At 46.6% G+C, this 13,686-nt stretch overlaps 2 protein-coding genes across 2 annotated transcripts in view; one reads left to right on the top strand and one right to left on the bottom strand.

Annotated features, from left to right (window-relative positions):
* dnah9l (dynein, axonemal, heavy polypeptide 9 like) overlaps positions 1-13,686 on the top strand; it is an 85,546-nt gene that overhangs the window by 29,787 nt on the left and 42,073 nt on the right. The window contains exons 39-54 of the mRNA XM_046357725.1: positions 623-724; positions 893-1,027; positions 1,143-1,316; positions 2,617-2,749; positions 3,049-3,151; positions 3,296-3,418; positions 3,580-3,784; positions 4,146-4,310; positions 4,410-4,550; positions 4,710-4,880; positions 4,958-5,080; positions 5,242-5,435; positions 6,229-6,377; positions 6,475-6,602; positions 6,698-6,835; positions 6,932-7,021. Of these exons, the coding sequence (XP_046213681.1) occupies positions 623-724; positions 893-1,027; positions 1,143-1,316; positions 2,617-2,749; positions 3,049-3,151; positions 3,296-3,418; positions 3,580-3,784; positions 4,146-4,310; positions 4,410-4,550; positions 4,710-4,880; positions 4,958-5,080; positions 5,242-5,435; positions 6,229-6,377; positions 6,475-6,602; positions 6,698-6,835; positions 6,932-7,021 (2,274 nt within the window). The remainder of the gene's footprint in view (positions 1-622; positions 725-892; positions 1,028-1,142; positions 1,317-2,616; positions 2,750-3,048; positions 3,152-3,295; positions 3,419-3,579; positions 3,785-4,145; positions 4,311-4,409; positions 4,551-4,709; positions 4,881-4,957; positions 5,081-5,241; positions 5,436-6,228; positions 6,378-6,474; positions 6,603-6,697; positions 6,836-6,931; positions 7,022-13,686) is intronic.
* LOC124041554 (cyclin-dependent kinase 5 activator 1-like) lies at positions 9,440-11,200 on the bottom strand. Its single transcript, XM_046359276.1, has 2 exons — positions 10,744-11,200; positions 9,440-10,402 (listed from the first exon to the last, which is right to left on the bottom strand). Exons 1-2 carry the CDS (start codon positions 10,810-10,812, stop codon positions 9,440-9,442), a joined length of 1,032 nt encoding a protein of 343 aa, XP_046215232.1. The 5' UTR covers positions 10,813-11,200.

Raw genomic sequence — 13,686 nt, 5'->3', positions numbered from 1 at the left:
CAATTGACCTAAATGATGTCTAAATGATGTCAATTAGTCTATCAGAAGTTTCTAAAGGCAGGACATAATTTTCTGTTTAAAGGCACAGTCAACTTAGTGTATGTAAACTTCTGACCCACTGGAATTGTGATACTGTGAATTATAAGTTAAATAATCTGTCTGTAAACAATTGTTGTAAAAATGACTTGTGTCACGCACAAAGTAGATGTCCTCACCGACTTGCCAAAACTATAGTTTGTTAACAATCCATTTGTGAAGTGGTTGAAAAACGAGTTTTAATGACTCCAACCTAAGTGTATGTCAACTTCCTTCTTCAGCAGTGACTGCATGTACAATCACCAAATGCAGTCTTACCTCTGGTTCATTTCATATGCAGCACCCGATCAACGCTATGGAAGAATACTGTTCTTTAGCTTGTGTCATCTTTTTCTCACATTGTTCTTTGTCCTTTCTCTCCTACTGCTGTACATAGATGTATGTAAGTATCACTCTCACCTAATAGCCTGAGGTTGGCTACCACACCCACACGTCTTTTAAGATACTGTAGTACCCTTGTGGAGGTTTGCAACTTAAATGTTGGAAATGGAATGTGTATTTGTGAGCGTGCTTGTTTCCTCCCCAGGTGTTCTGTGAGGTGGAGGTGAAGAAGCTGTGTCTGTCTCAGGCTAATGCTGACCTGGCTGAGGCCGCAGACAAACTAGAAGCCATTAGGAAGAAACTAGCTGTGGGTCTCTCTCTCTCTCTCTCTCTCTCTCTCTCTCTCTCTCTCTCTCTCTCTCTCTCTCTCTCTCTCTCACTCACTCACTCACTCACTCACTCACTCACTCACTCACTCACTCACTCACTCACTCACACACACATTTCCCTTAATTGTGTGTGTGCGCGTGTGTAGGAGTTGGACTGTAGTCTGGATACCCTGACTGCTGCGTTTGAGAAGGCTACCTCTGAGAAGCTTCGCTGTCAGGACGAGGTCAACCATACCAACAAAACCATCGAACTGGCCAATCGCCTCGTCAAAGGACTCGAGGTGAGGAGATGACTGACCAATAACAGCTCGGTTAGTTTGTTGTCATGCCACTTCGGAAAGTTTCCAAACATTAACAGTACGTTTTATCCACTGGTGGATAATGTGTGTGTTTCAGTCGGAGAATGTGCGTTGGGCCCACTCTGTAGCCGGGTACCATGAGCAGGAGGAGACTCTGTGTGGAGACCTTCTGCTGACTGCAGCCTTCATCTCCTACGCCGGATCCTTCTCTAAGAAGTACCGCAGAGAACTACTGGAGAACCTCTGGATGCCCTTCCTACGTGGCCAGAAGGTCCTTCTCTCCTCTCATCTCTTACTCTCTCGCTCTTATGCTCCCCCTCTCCTATTCCCCTCCCCCTCTCAGATACCCATCCCCATGACAGAGGGGTTAGATCCGGTGTGTATGCTAACACACCTCTCCTCCTCTCGTCTCCTCATTCTCTCAGATCCCCATCCCCATGACAGAGGGGTTAGATCCAGTGTGTATGCTAACACACCTCTCCTCCTCTCGTCTCCTCATTCTCTCAGATCCCCATCCCCATGACGGAGTGGTTAGATCCAGTGTGTATGCTAACATACCTCTCCTCCTCTCGTCTCCTCCCCCTCTCAGATCCCCATCCCCATGACAGAGGGGTTAGATCCAGTGTGTATGCTAACACACCTCTCCTCCTCTCGTCTCCTCCCCCTCTCAGATACCCATCCTCATGACAGAGGGGTTAGATCCAGTGTGTATGCTAACACACCTCTCCTCCTCTTGTCTCCTCCCCCTCTCAGATACCCATCCCCATGACAGAGGGGTTAGATCCAGTGTGTATGCTAACACACCTCTCCTCCTCTCGTCTCCTCATTCTCTCAGATCCCCATCCCCATGACAGAGGGGTTAGATCCAGTCTGTATGCTAACACACCTCTCCTCCTCTCGTCTCCTCCCCCTCTCAGATCCCCATCCCCATGACAGAGGGGTTAGATCCTGTGTGTATGCTAACACACCTCTCCTCCTCTCGTCTCCTCCCCCTCTCAGATACTCATCCTCATGACAGAGGGGTTAGATCCAGTCTGTATGCTAACAAACCTCTCCTCCTCTCGTCTCCTCCCCCTCTCAGATACCCATCCTCATGACAGAGGGGTTAGATCCAGTCTGTATGCTAACACACCTCTCCTCCTCTCGTCTCCTCATCCTCTCAGATCCCCATCCCCATGACCGAGGGGTTAGATCCAGTGTGTATGCTAACACACCTCTCCTCCCCTCGTCTCCTCATTCTCTCAGATCCCCATCCCCATGACAGAGGGGTTAGATCCAGTCTGTATGCTAACACACCTCTCCTCCTCTCGTCTCTTCATTCTCTCAGATCCCCATCCTCATGACAGAGGGGTTAGATCCAGTGTGTATGCTAACACACCTCTCCTCCTCTTGTCTCTTCATTCTCTCAGATCCCCATCCTCATGACCGAGGGGTTAGATCCAGTGTGTATGCTAACACACCTCTCCTCCTCTCGTCTCCTCATTCTCTCAGATCCCCATCCCCATGAGAGTGGTTAGATCCAGTGTGTATGCTAACACACCTCTCCTCCTCTCGTCTCCTCATTCTCTCAGATACCCATCCCCATGACAGAGGGGTTAGATCCAGTGTGTATGCTGACGGATGATGCTACCGTGGCTCAGTGGAACAACGAGGGGTTGCCGGGAGACAAGATGTCCACTCAGAACGCCACCATCCTCACCAACTGTGAGCGTAGAGAATGTTTTATACTTTCTACACCTTTATGTCCATGCTACAGATGTAAGATCTTAATTTGATCACACTGTGGCAGGAGAACATTCCTGCAATTTGAGGTTTAACAGGGCTTCTGAAGTTTGTAATTTCCACTTCAGACTTGATTCTCCCTTACAGAAATGTCCATGAATTATGTTAACTCACATATCCTGTTGCCGCAGGATTATGCTGTAGTAAACTGGCTCAAATTAAGATCCTACATCTGTAAACATATTACAATTGTAACATGTTCCTCCTTTGTGTGCGCCCAGGTGAACGCTGGCCACTGCTTATTGACCCCCAACTGCAGGGCATCAAGTGGATCAAGATTCGTTATGGCAACAGCCTCAAGGTGGTCAGCCTGGGAGAGAAAGGGTGAGATTGCTCTCCTCTCCTCTGTGTCATCCCTCCATCCTACTCTCCCCTCTCCTGACTAGATCTCCCTAATAGATGCATCTGTTAAGCTTGCGCTCTCTTCAGGTATGTTTGATGTGTTCTACCTAAAGCCCATTTCCCCAGGTATGTGGATGTGATAGAGCAGGCTGTTGTGACTGGAGACACTGTCCTCATAGAGAATCTGGAGGAGTCCATCGACCCTGTCATAGACCCTCTACTGGGACGACACACGATCAAGAAGGGCAGGTAACACACACACACACACACACACACACACACACACACACACACACACACACACACACACACACACACACACACACACACACACACACACACACACACACACACACACACACACACACACACACCACATCATCATCCTCCTCTCTCCCTCTCTCTCCCAGTTGTATAAAGGTGGGGGATAAAGAGTGTTTCTTCCACCCAGCGTTCAGGCTGATCCTCCACACTAAGCTGGCTAACCCCCACTATAAGCCTGAGATCCAGGCCCAGACCACCCTCATCAACTTCACTGTTACAAGAGACGGCCTGGAGGACCAGCTGCTGGCTCAGGTGGTCAATCTGGAGAGGCCCGACCTCGAGCACCTCAAGGTGGGATAGATGGCTATGTCCCCTGTCCTTCCTGGCTCTCTCAGCCTCTTCCTTCTTGACCTCACATGGTCACAGAATGACACTTGAACTTTGGTTGTGTTCGGTTCCTGCATAGTCGTGGTCTTGTATAGCTCAGACAGAGAGTAGGGTGTTTGTAACACACCAGGGTCGTGGGTTTGATTCCCGGGGCCACCCACATGTTGCGAAATGATTTATTTTAGTAAAGTTTGTTTGTTATGTTGCGGTTGTATTGTGGTTGTATAACGGTTGCATAACAGCTGTGTAACGGTTGTGTTGTGGTTGCATAACTGTTGTATAACGGTTGTGTTGTGGTTGCATAACGGTTGTGTCGCGGTTGCAGAGTGACCTGACCAAGCAGCAGAACCTGTTCAAGATCGAGCTGAAGCTGTTGGAGGACGAGCTGCTGGGCCGTCTCTCTGCTGCTGAGAGCAACTTCCTAGGAGACAACGTCCTGGTGGAGAAACTGGAGACCACCAAACACACGGCCGCGGAGATCGAGATGAAGGTGAGACAGAGGTTTAAGGATAAAGGAAGAGAACTTAGACAGACTGCATGCAGCCAAATCGCTTGGTCCTGATTGCTAATATGCTGTTTTGGGATGTAGGTTCTGGAGGCGAAGGTGAACGAGGTGAAGATCAACGAGGCCAGAGAACACTACCGCCCCGTAGCAGTCAGATCCTCTCTGCTGTACTTCATCATGAACGACCTCAACAAGATCAACCCCATGTACCAGTTCAGCCTCAAGGTTACCAACAGCACTTTTTAAAATTTCATTTAACCTTTATTTCTCCAGGTAAATCAAGACCTGTCCAAATGGACCGGTACAGACCAGTTAACGACCAGATTACAGCGTTCCAGCTTATCTAGGCTTGTCTTTTGTCTTTCACTGTCTCCCTTCCTGTAGGCGTTTAACGTGGTGTTCCACAAGGCGGTGGAGCAGGCAGAGGTGTGTGAGGACGTGAGGAGCAGAGTCAACACTCTAATAGACGGCATCACCTACTCCACCTTCAACTACATCAGCAGAGGCCTGTTTGAGAGAGACAAACTCACCTTCACCGCTCAACTCGCCTTCCAGGTGTGTCTGTGGGGGGGGGCGGGTCTCTCTGTGTGTGTCTGTGTGTTAGTTCTAATAGTGTGTTCCCTGTTCCCCAGTTGTTACTGATGAGTAAGGAGATAGACGTACGAGAACTAGACTTCCTGCTCCGCTTCAACATCGACCACAGCTACATCTGTCCTGTAGATTTCCTCTCCAACCAGGCCTGGAGCGCCATCAAGGCACACACACACACACACACACACACACACACACACACACACACACACACACACACACACACACACACACACACACACACACACACACACACACACACACACACACACACACACACACACACACACACTTACAAACATGTATTTCCCCTCTTCTCCTCTAGACAATGAGTTTCACTGATGAGTTTCGTGGTTTGGACCGGGACATTGAGGGCTCCCCTAAACGCTGGAAAAAGGTGGTAGAGTCCGAGTGTCCGGAGAAAGAGAAGTTTCCTCAGGAGTGGAAAGCAAAAAGTTCCCTACAGAAACTCATTATGATGAGAGCCCTGAGACCTGATAGGATGACTTACGCTGTCAGGTGACCGCACGCCAACAATAACCACCACCTCCCAACACACAGTGGATGGTTGAGGGACATACAATGTACCTTAGCTGGCCTCCTGTCCTTTTTACTCCTTACTGACGCTTTCTCTCCCTCTCCTCTCCCTCTCCTCTTCTCCCCCTCTTCTCTACCTCTCCTCTTCTCTCCCTCTTCTCTACCTCTCCTCTTCTCTCCCTCTTCTCTACCTCTCCTCTTCTCTCCCTCTCCTCTTCTCTACATCTCCTCTTCTCTACCTCTCCTCTTCTCTCCCTCTCCTCTTCTCTACCTCTCCTCTTCTCTTCCTCTTCGCTACCTCTCCTCTTCTCTACCTCTCCTCTTCTCTACCTCTCCTCTTCTCTCCCTCTCCTCTCCCTCTCCTCTTCTCTCCCTCTTCTCTACCTCTCCTCTTCTCTCCCTCTCCTCTTCTCTACCTCTCCTCTTCTCTCCCTCTCCTCTTCTCTCCCTCTTCTCTACCTCTCCTCTTCTCTCCCTCTTCTCTACCTCTCCTCTTCTCTCCCTCTTCTCTACCTCTCCTCTTCTCTCCCTCCTCTTCTCTACCTCTCCTCTTCTCTCCCTCTTCTCTACCTCTCCTCTCCCTCTCCTCTTCTCTCCCTCTTCTCTAGCTCTCCTCTTCTCTCCCTCTTCTCTAGCTCTCCTCTTCTCTACCTCTCCTCTTTCCCTCCACCCCCATCTTTCACATGTCTCTGGCAAATTATAATGACGATCATTCTCCCTCCCCATACCCTCACTCTCGCTCTATCTCTTTCTCCCCCTCTCTTTCTGTGTGTAGGAACTTTGTGGAGGAGAAGTTGGGGGTGAAGTATACAGAGAGGAGGAAGACCGAGTTTGCTAAGTCCTTCAGAGAGAGTGGACCCGCCTCGCCTGTCTTCTTCATCCTGTCTCCCGGAGTAGACCCTCTCAAAGACGTGGAGTCACTGGGTAACACTAAGACAACTGATTTTGTCATGTAAATATAACTGTAAATCTGAATGAACATGATACACACACTGAGAAACTCTTGTTCCCATGGTAACAGGCAGGAAGTTAGGATTCACCATAGACCTGGGGAAGCTCCACAATGTGTCTTTGGGTCAGGGCCAGGAGGCTGTGGCTGAGGTTGCCATGGAGATGGCTGCTAAGGAGGGACACTGGGTCATCCTACAGGTATGGCAATCTTGCTATATACTGTGCATAAGGTATAGTTCAATCCTTCATTCATCATTGCATCCATCCATTCATTGTTTCATTATCTCTGTCAGAATATCCATCTGGTGGCTCGCTGGCTGGGGTCGTTGGAGAAGCTTCTGGAACGCTGCTGTGAGGGCAGTCACCAGGACTACAGAGTGTTTATGAGTGCTGAGCCTGCCCCTACACCACAGGAGCACATCATCCCTCAGGTAAACACACACACACACACACACACACATGCATTTATAATAACACTGTGTGTTTTCCTAATTGAAAAGTGTGTTTGTTTTCCTCTCCTGACTCAGGGCATCCTGGAGAATGCCATCAAGATCACTAACGAGCCTCCCACTGGCATGCATGCCAACCTCCACGCTGCTCTGGACAACTTTGACCAGGTAAAGGAATGTGTGTGTGCATGTCTGTCTGTCCATTGGTGTTAGGGATGGGCAATTGAAATCAAATGTTTGATTCTCGCTTCATAGCAACATCCAGTAATAGATCATTTATAAACAGTTTGTTCACTATTTAGTAATTGTTGTTTGTACATTTGTAAATGTTAGCAAGCTATATATAGTTATTTACTAAACTTTCAAATTGATTACTGGATAATTTATTAGATGTTAATATATACATTTATAATCCATTTACTAATCATTAAAAAACTATAGCGGTGTTAAGTAACTAAGTAAAAATACTTTAAAGTACTACTTTGGAGTAACTTTTACTTGACTACGATCCGAAAGACAATATGTGCTTGTGACAATTCGAATGTCACAGATCCCTCCAGGAACATTCGCTACGCATACCTGGCCCCTATTCCAAGTGATTCATATTTGAATAAGTGTGTCCTTGGTTTAACAGTGTCCTGTCGATTATTGTTACAATGTCCGTTGGTGCGTGTGAGTACCTGTGCTGTGTGTTTTTGGATTTCGTGCCATTGTGGATTGAAGAAATGATTACAGGTCTAGTCCCATGTGTTAATCATTGTGAGAGTCTGTAATTTAATCAAGGTACTCCTGACTGTTTTGTTTTGGATTTCTAGCATGTTTTGGAACGTGTTTGTTTGGTCTTTGTCCCCGAAGTCTTTACAACGCACACAGTAATTTGGGTAAACTAAAATCCCTATTACGCATTCCTGCGCCTGTCTCCCGACCCTTTATACCATCACGACATCGATTGCTCAGGCAGGACAGCAAAACAGTCAAATTCATACACTTATTAAGAGAACTCATCCCTACTGCCTCTGATCTGGTTTGTAAAATATTGTTAGACTGTGCCCCTGGCTTTCCATAAATAAATAAAAACAAGAACATCTGCATAATATAAGGAATTTGATATATAGACTTTGCTTTCCCTTTTGATACTTAAGTACATTTAAAACCAGATACCTTTAGACTTTTACTCAAGTCATATTTTACTGGGTGACTTTCACTTTTACTTGAGTCATTTTCTATTAAGTATCTTTACTTTTACTCAAGTATGACAATTGGGTTCTTTTTCCATCACTCGTAAAGTATTATCTCCACCAAGATCTCAAAATGACAAGGAAAATATATATTTGTAAAATTATAAGGACACAATGATTTAAAGCATTTTATTTCAAAACAGTCATACTGTTCGTTCAAATACATCGGAACCAATGGTCCTCAAACAAACCCCTGTCCCCTAGAACTGTCCCATTCTTGCTGAGGGGGAACATTGGTGTTTACTTCACTGTCTAAAGAGCTAGCGTCGCAGCTTGTCTGTTCAACCATGATCTGAGCACTAGTCCAGTCACTCAAGGGTGCCTCCTTCCCTCCAGTGGTAGGAAGTGCACATCTCCCACAGTCAGATGGGCTGGTGGGCTGCAGCCTCAGTGTGATGTGAGCACTAGTCCAGTCACTCAAGGGTGCCTCCTTCCCTCCAGTGGTAGGAAGTACACATCTCCCACAGTCAGAACAATAGGCTGGTGGGCTGCAGCCTCAGTGTGATGTGAGCACTAGTCCAGTCACTCAAGGGTGCCTCCTTCCCTCCAGTGGTAGGAAGTACACATCTCCCACAGTCAGATGGGCTGGTGGGCTGCAGCCTCAGTGTGATGTGAGCACTAGTCCAGTCATTCAAGGGTGCCTCCTCCCTCCAGTGGTAGGAAGTACACATCTCCCACAGTCAGAACAATAGGCTGGTGGGCTGCAGCCTCAGTGTGATGTGAGCACTAGTCCAGTCACTCAAGGGTGCCTCCTTCCCTCCAGTGGTAGGAAGTACACATCTCCCACAGTCAGAACAATAGGCTGGTGGGCTGCAGCCTCAGTGTGATGTGAGCACTAGTCCAGTCACTCAAGGGTGCCTCCTTCCGTCCAGTGGTAGGAAGTACACATCTCCCAAAGTCAGATGGGCTGGTGGGCTGCAGCCTCAGTGTGATGTGAGCACTAGTCCAGTCACTCAAGGGTGCCTGCTTCCCTCCAGTGGTAGGATGTACACATCTCCCACAGTCAGATGGGCTGGTGGGCTGCAGCCTCAGTGTGATGTGAGCACTAGTCCAGTCACTCAAAGGTGCCTCCAATCCTCCCGTAGTAGGAAGTGCACACATCAGACAGTAGGCTGGTATAGTAGATCGTAAGCTAAAGCCTCAGTCCTCCACACATTCATAGCTACCGATTTGTGTTCTCTTTCCAGTCAAATTTACCCTCACATTAACCCTTAAAATCTATAAATCATCTTTTCCCATCAAAGCTCACCCTCTTTCCCCTCCCTTCTCCAATCCTCCTCCCTCCCATTTTGAATTGCCAGACTGTAGTTGGCACCCGCCCTCCCCTGGCCCCTATACCCTAGGTCCCTCACTGAGTGCTGTACACACCGCTGAGCAGGCGGCTCTTCTTCTCCTCCTTCTGGCTCTCGTTCTTCAGGTCAGCAAACACCTGGCAGAAGAAGTTAGGGTCTGTGTTCATCTGGAGCATCTTGACACTCATCAGCTTGGTGATGGTCATGCAGCGGATCCAGAAGGTCTGCCTGCAGGTGTCCACCAGGAAGGGTTTCAGGGGGTAGGCGATCTCGTTACCCATGTAGGAGCAGGTCGTATAGAGGCAGGTGAGCAGCACGGCATGCAGCTCGTGCAAGGTGGCCACCTCGGAGGAAACCGCCTCGCGGCACAGCATGTAGAGGAAGACCACAGCGGCCGGATTGATGCAGCTCTGGCTCTGATAGCAGTTGTCCAGCAGATAACGGTCCACCACCCGCAGCCACAGCACCGGGTCAATGGAAGACATGTCCTGGAGCCGGTAGCAGCGCCGGCACAGGAACTCACCCAGACAGCGCAGCAGCTCGCCGGTTGTAGCGTGGACCATCACCAGCCTCCTGGGAGCGTCGAGGTCCTGGACGGTCACCATCTGGGGCGTGTCGGGGGCCGTGTTTGTGTTGGATAAGGGGGCCTTCTCGACCAACGAGGCAGCGTTGTTGGAGATGGCTGGAGTGCCTTGGTCCTGGGTGGACAGCTTGTCACAGTACTGAGACTTCTCAAGGGTGAGGGTGCACAGGTTGGAGAAGGACTGAGACTTTTCCAGGTTCTCATTACTCAGATGGGCAATGTTGTTTTGGTTGGTGTTCTCATGGGCCTGCACCTTCTTGGAACTCTTCTTCTTCACAATCCACCTCCATGGTGAGTAGCGCTTCAGAGTCTTGTCTTTTGCGCTCTTACCGGTCTGGACTTCCATCAAGTGGCCCACAGTGTCCGGCCCATCTTTGAAGAGGACTGCCTTCTTGCGGAGCGAGATAGACATTACGGTTCCCATGGTCAATAGTGCCTGTAGAAAACAAAATGCTTCAATGTTAGCAAAATGAAATGCATGGCATCAGTTCAGTTGGCCTAGCTAGCTCAGCTCTGGCTATCTCTGAAATGGCAACCTATTCCCTATAAAGTGCACTGCTTTTGACCATGGCCCAAAGGGGTCTGGTCAAAAGCAGTGCTTTAAATAGGAAACAGGGTACCATTTGGGACAGATTCTAAATCACAGTATTAAGCATAGACATTAGTGCTCTGTGTTCATAAACATGAGCAATATAACATTCCAAAGCGAAACAAAAATATTACTCACTGATTTCAAGTTGATATGTGAAAAAGTTATAAAGATATTTCTATATTTACTTTGTTAATTGAAAGGTAAAGACGGGTTGTCCAGTGCTTTGAGTTCAAGGCTGTTATGGTTGTGAACATCAGAATTGTCCAAGGTTCTGAAATCGAGTTTCCACGTCGTAATAAAGAAGTAGGTCATAGAGGCGATTTTGTGAAAGATTATAAGTTTGATGTGGGCTAAAATAAATAAATAAACAAATAAATAAAGTCTGATGTTCCCCGTGATAGAATTTGCCTCATATTTGATACAGCCTAGCTCAATAAATTGAAAACGAAATAACCTCTGAGTGTCTGTTACGTCACGGCGTTACATTTCTGTCCTCAGTGGGTGAATAACATGTATCTGGCGAGTGTTTTGCATGGATCTCAATGGTCTGTCAAATTTTATTGGCAGCTCTGTCAGGCTACCGCTTATCTCGTTCACCAGCAGACTATTCTTCCCCCTAAATTGTGCTTTAATAAATTCCCTTTAGCAATCTACTCCAATAATGCGCATTTAGCCTGGGGACGATTATGTGCGCGCCTATTATCGCTATTTGAAGTGGGGAGCATACAGGCCGACTTCGATGTCACGACTGACTGGAGAGCAAGCTTAAAATGCGCTATAAAAGTAGGCTAAATTGCATTTTCATGTAAAACGCAACATAAGAACCAACAGTAGCTGAAATTAAAAATTATTCAACTTAATTCAAACGTTTTTTTAAAGAATTTTAAAAATCATACAACAGTTGATCCAATACTAGACTAAGCTCGGTTTGAATATTCAAGTACAGTGGGGCAAAAAAGTATTTAGTCAGCCACCAATTTTGCAACTTCTCCCACTTAAAAACATGAGAGAGGCCTGTAATTTTCATCATAGGTAGACTTCAATTATGACAGACAAAATGAGAAACAAAATCCAGATAATCTCATTGTAGGATTTTTTAATGAATTTATTTGCAAATTATGGTGGAAAATAAGTATTTGGTTACCTACAAACAAGCAACATTTCTGGCTCTCACAGACCTGTAACTTCTTCTTTAAGGGGCTCCTCTGTCCTCCACTCGTTACCTGTATTAATGGCACCTGTTTGAACTTGTTATCAGTATAAAAGACACCTGTCCACAACCTCAAACAGTTACACTCCAAACTCCACTATGGCCAACAACAAAGAGCTATCAAAGGACACCAGAAACAAAATTGTAGACCTGCACCAGGCTGGGAAGACTGAATCTGCATTAGGTAAGCAGCTTGGTTTGAAGAAATCAAGTGTGGGAGCAATTATTAGGAAATGTAAGACATACAAGACCACTGATAATCTCCTTCGATCTGGGGCTCCACGCAAGATCTCACCCCGTGGGGTCAAAATGATCACAAGAACGGTGAGCAAAAATCCCAGAACCACACGGGGGGACCTAGTGAATGACCTGCAGAGAGCTGGGACCAAAGTAACAAAGCCTACCATCAGTAACACACTACGCCGCCAGGGACTCAAATCCTGCAGTGCCAGACGTTTCCCCCTGCTTAAGCCAGTACATGTCCAGGCCCGTCTGAAGTTTGCTAGAGAGCATTTGGATGATCCAGAAGAAGATTGGGAGAATGTCATATGGTCAGATGAAACCAAAATATAACATTTTGGTAAAAACTCAACTCGTCGTGTTTGGAGGACAAAGAATGCCGAGTTGCATCCAAAGAACATCATACCTAACGTGAAGCATGGGGTTGGAAACATCATGTTTGGGGATGTTTTTTTGCAAAGGGAACAGGACGACTGATCGTGTAAAGGAAAGAATGAATGGGGCCATGTATCGTGAGATTTTGATTGAAAACCTCCTTCCGACAGCAAGGGCATTGAAGATGAAACGTGGCTGGGTCTTTCAGCATGACAATGATCCCAAACACACCGCCGGGCAACGAAGGAGTGGCTTCGTAAGAAGCATTTCAAGGTCCTGGAGTGGCCTAGCCAGTCTCCAGATCTCAACCCCATATAAAATCTTTGAAGGGAGTTGATGGTCCGTGTTGCCCAGCAACAGCCCCAAAACATCACTGCTCTAGAGGAGATCTGCATGGAGGAATGGGCCAAAATACCAGCAACAGTGTGTGGAAACCTTGTGAAGACTTACAGAAATTGTTTGACCTCTGTCATTGCCAACAAAGGGTATATAACAAAGTATTGAGATAAACGTTTTTATTGACCAAATGCTTATTTTCCACCATAATTTGCAAATAAATTCATAAAAATCCTACAATGTGATTTTCTTTTTCTCATTTTGTCTGTCATAGTTGAAGTGTACCAATGATGAAAATTACAGGCCTCTCTCATCTTTCAAAGTGGGAGAACTTGCACAATTGGTGGCTGACTAATTACTTTTTTGCCCCACTGTACCTCCCCATCCCTAATTGCTGTCCCAATATGTTATCAATATCTCACAAACTCAAAATCTCTCTCCCTGTGTGTGTCTCTCAGTAGAGAGCAGGCATTTAAGACCATCCTGTTATTAACTTTATTTTACTAGGCAAGTCAGTTAAGAACAAATTCTTATTTTCAATGACAGCCTAGGAACAGTGGGTTAACTGCCTGTTCAGGGGCAGAACGACAGATGTGTACCTTGTCAGCTCGGGATTCAAACATGCTACCTTGCGGTTACTATTACAACGCTCTAACCGCTAGGCTACCCTGCCGCCCCTGATTTCTGGCTAACACTAAGACAACTGATTTTGTAGTGTAAATATCACTGTAAATCTGCATGAACATGACACACACACTGAAAAGCTCTTGTTTCCATGGTTACTGGTACTTTACTTGAGAATGTATATATTTTTTTACTTTTACTTCTACTTGACAACATTCAGAAAGAAAAGATGTGCTCCTTACATTTCCAATGCTCAGGCAGGACAGCAAAACAGTCAAATTCATACACTTATTAAGATAACTCATCCCTACTGCCTCTGATCTGGTTTGTAAAATATTGTTAG

This window comes from Oncorhynchus gorbuscha, linkage group LG08 (assembly GCF_021184085.1).
Source record: "Oncorhynchus gorbuscha isolate QuinsamMale2020 ecotype Even-year linkage group LG08, OgorEven_v1.0, whole genome shotgun sequence".
Lineage (NCBI taxonomy): Eukaryota > Metazoa > Chordata > Actinopteri > Salmoniformes > Salmonidae > Oncorhynchus > Oncorhynchus gorbuscha.
The sequence above is the reverse complement of the archived record's forward strand: the minus strand, read 5'-3'. Positions and strand labels throughout refer to the sequence as shown.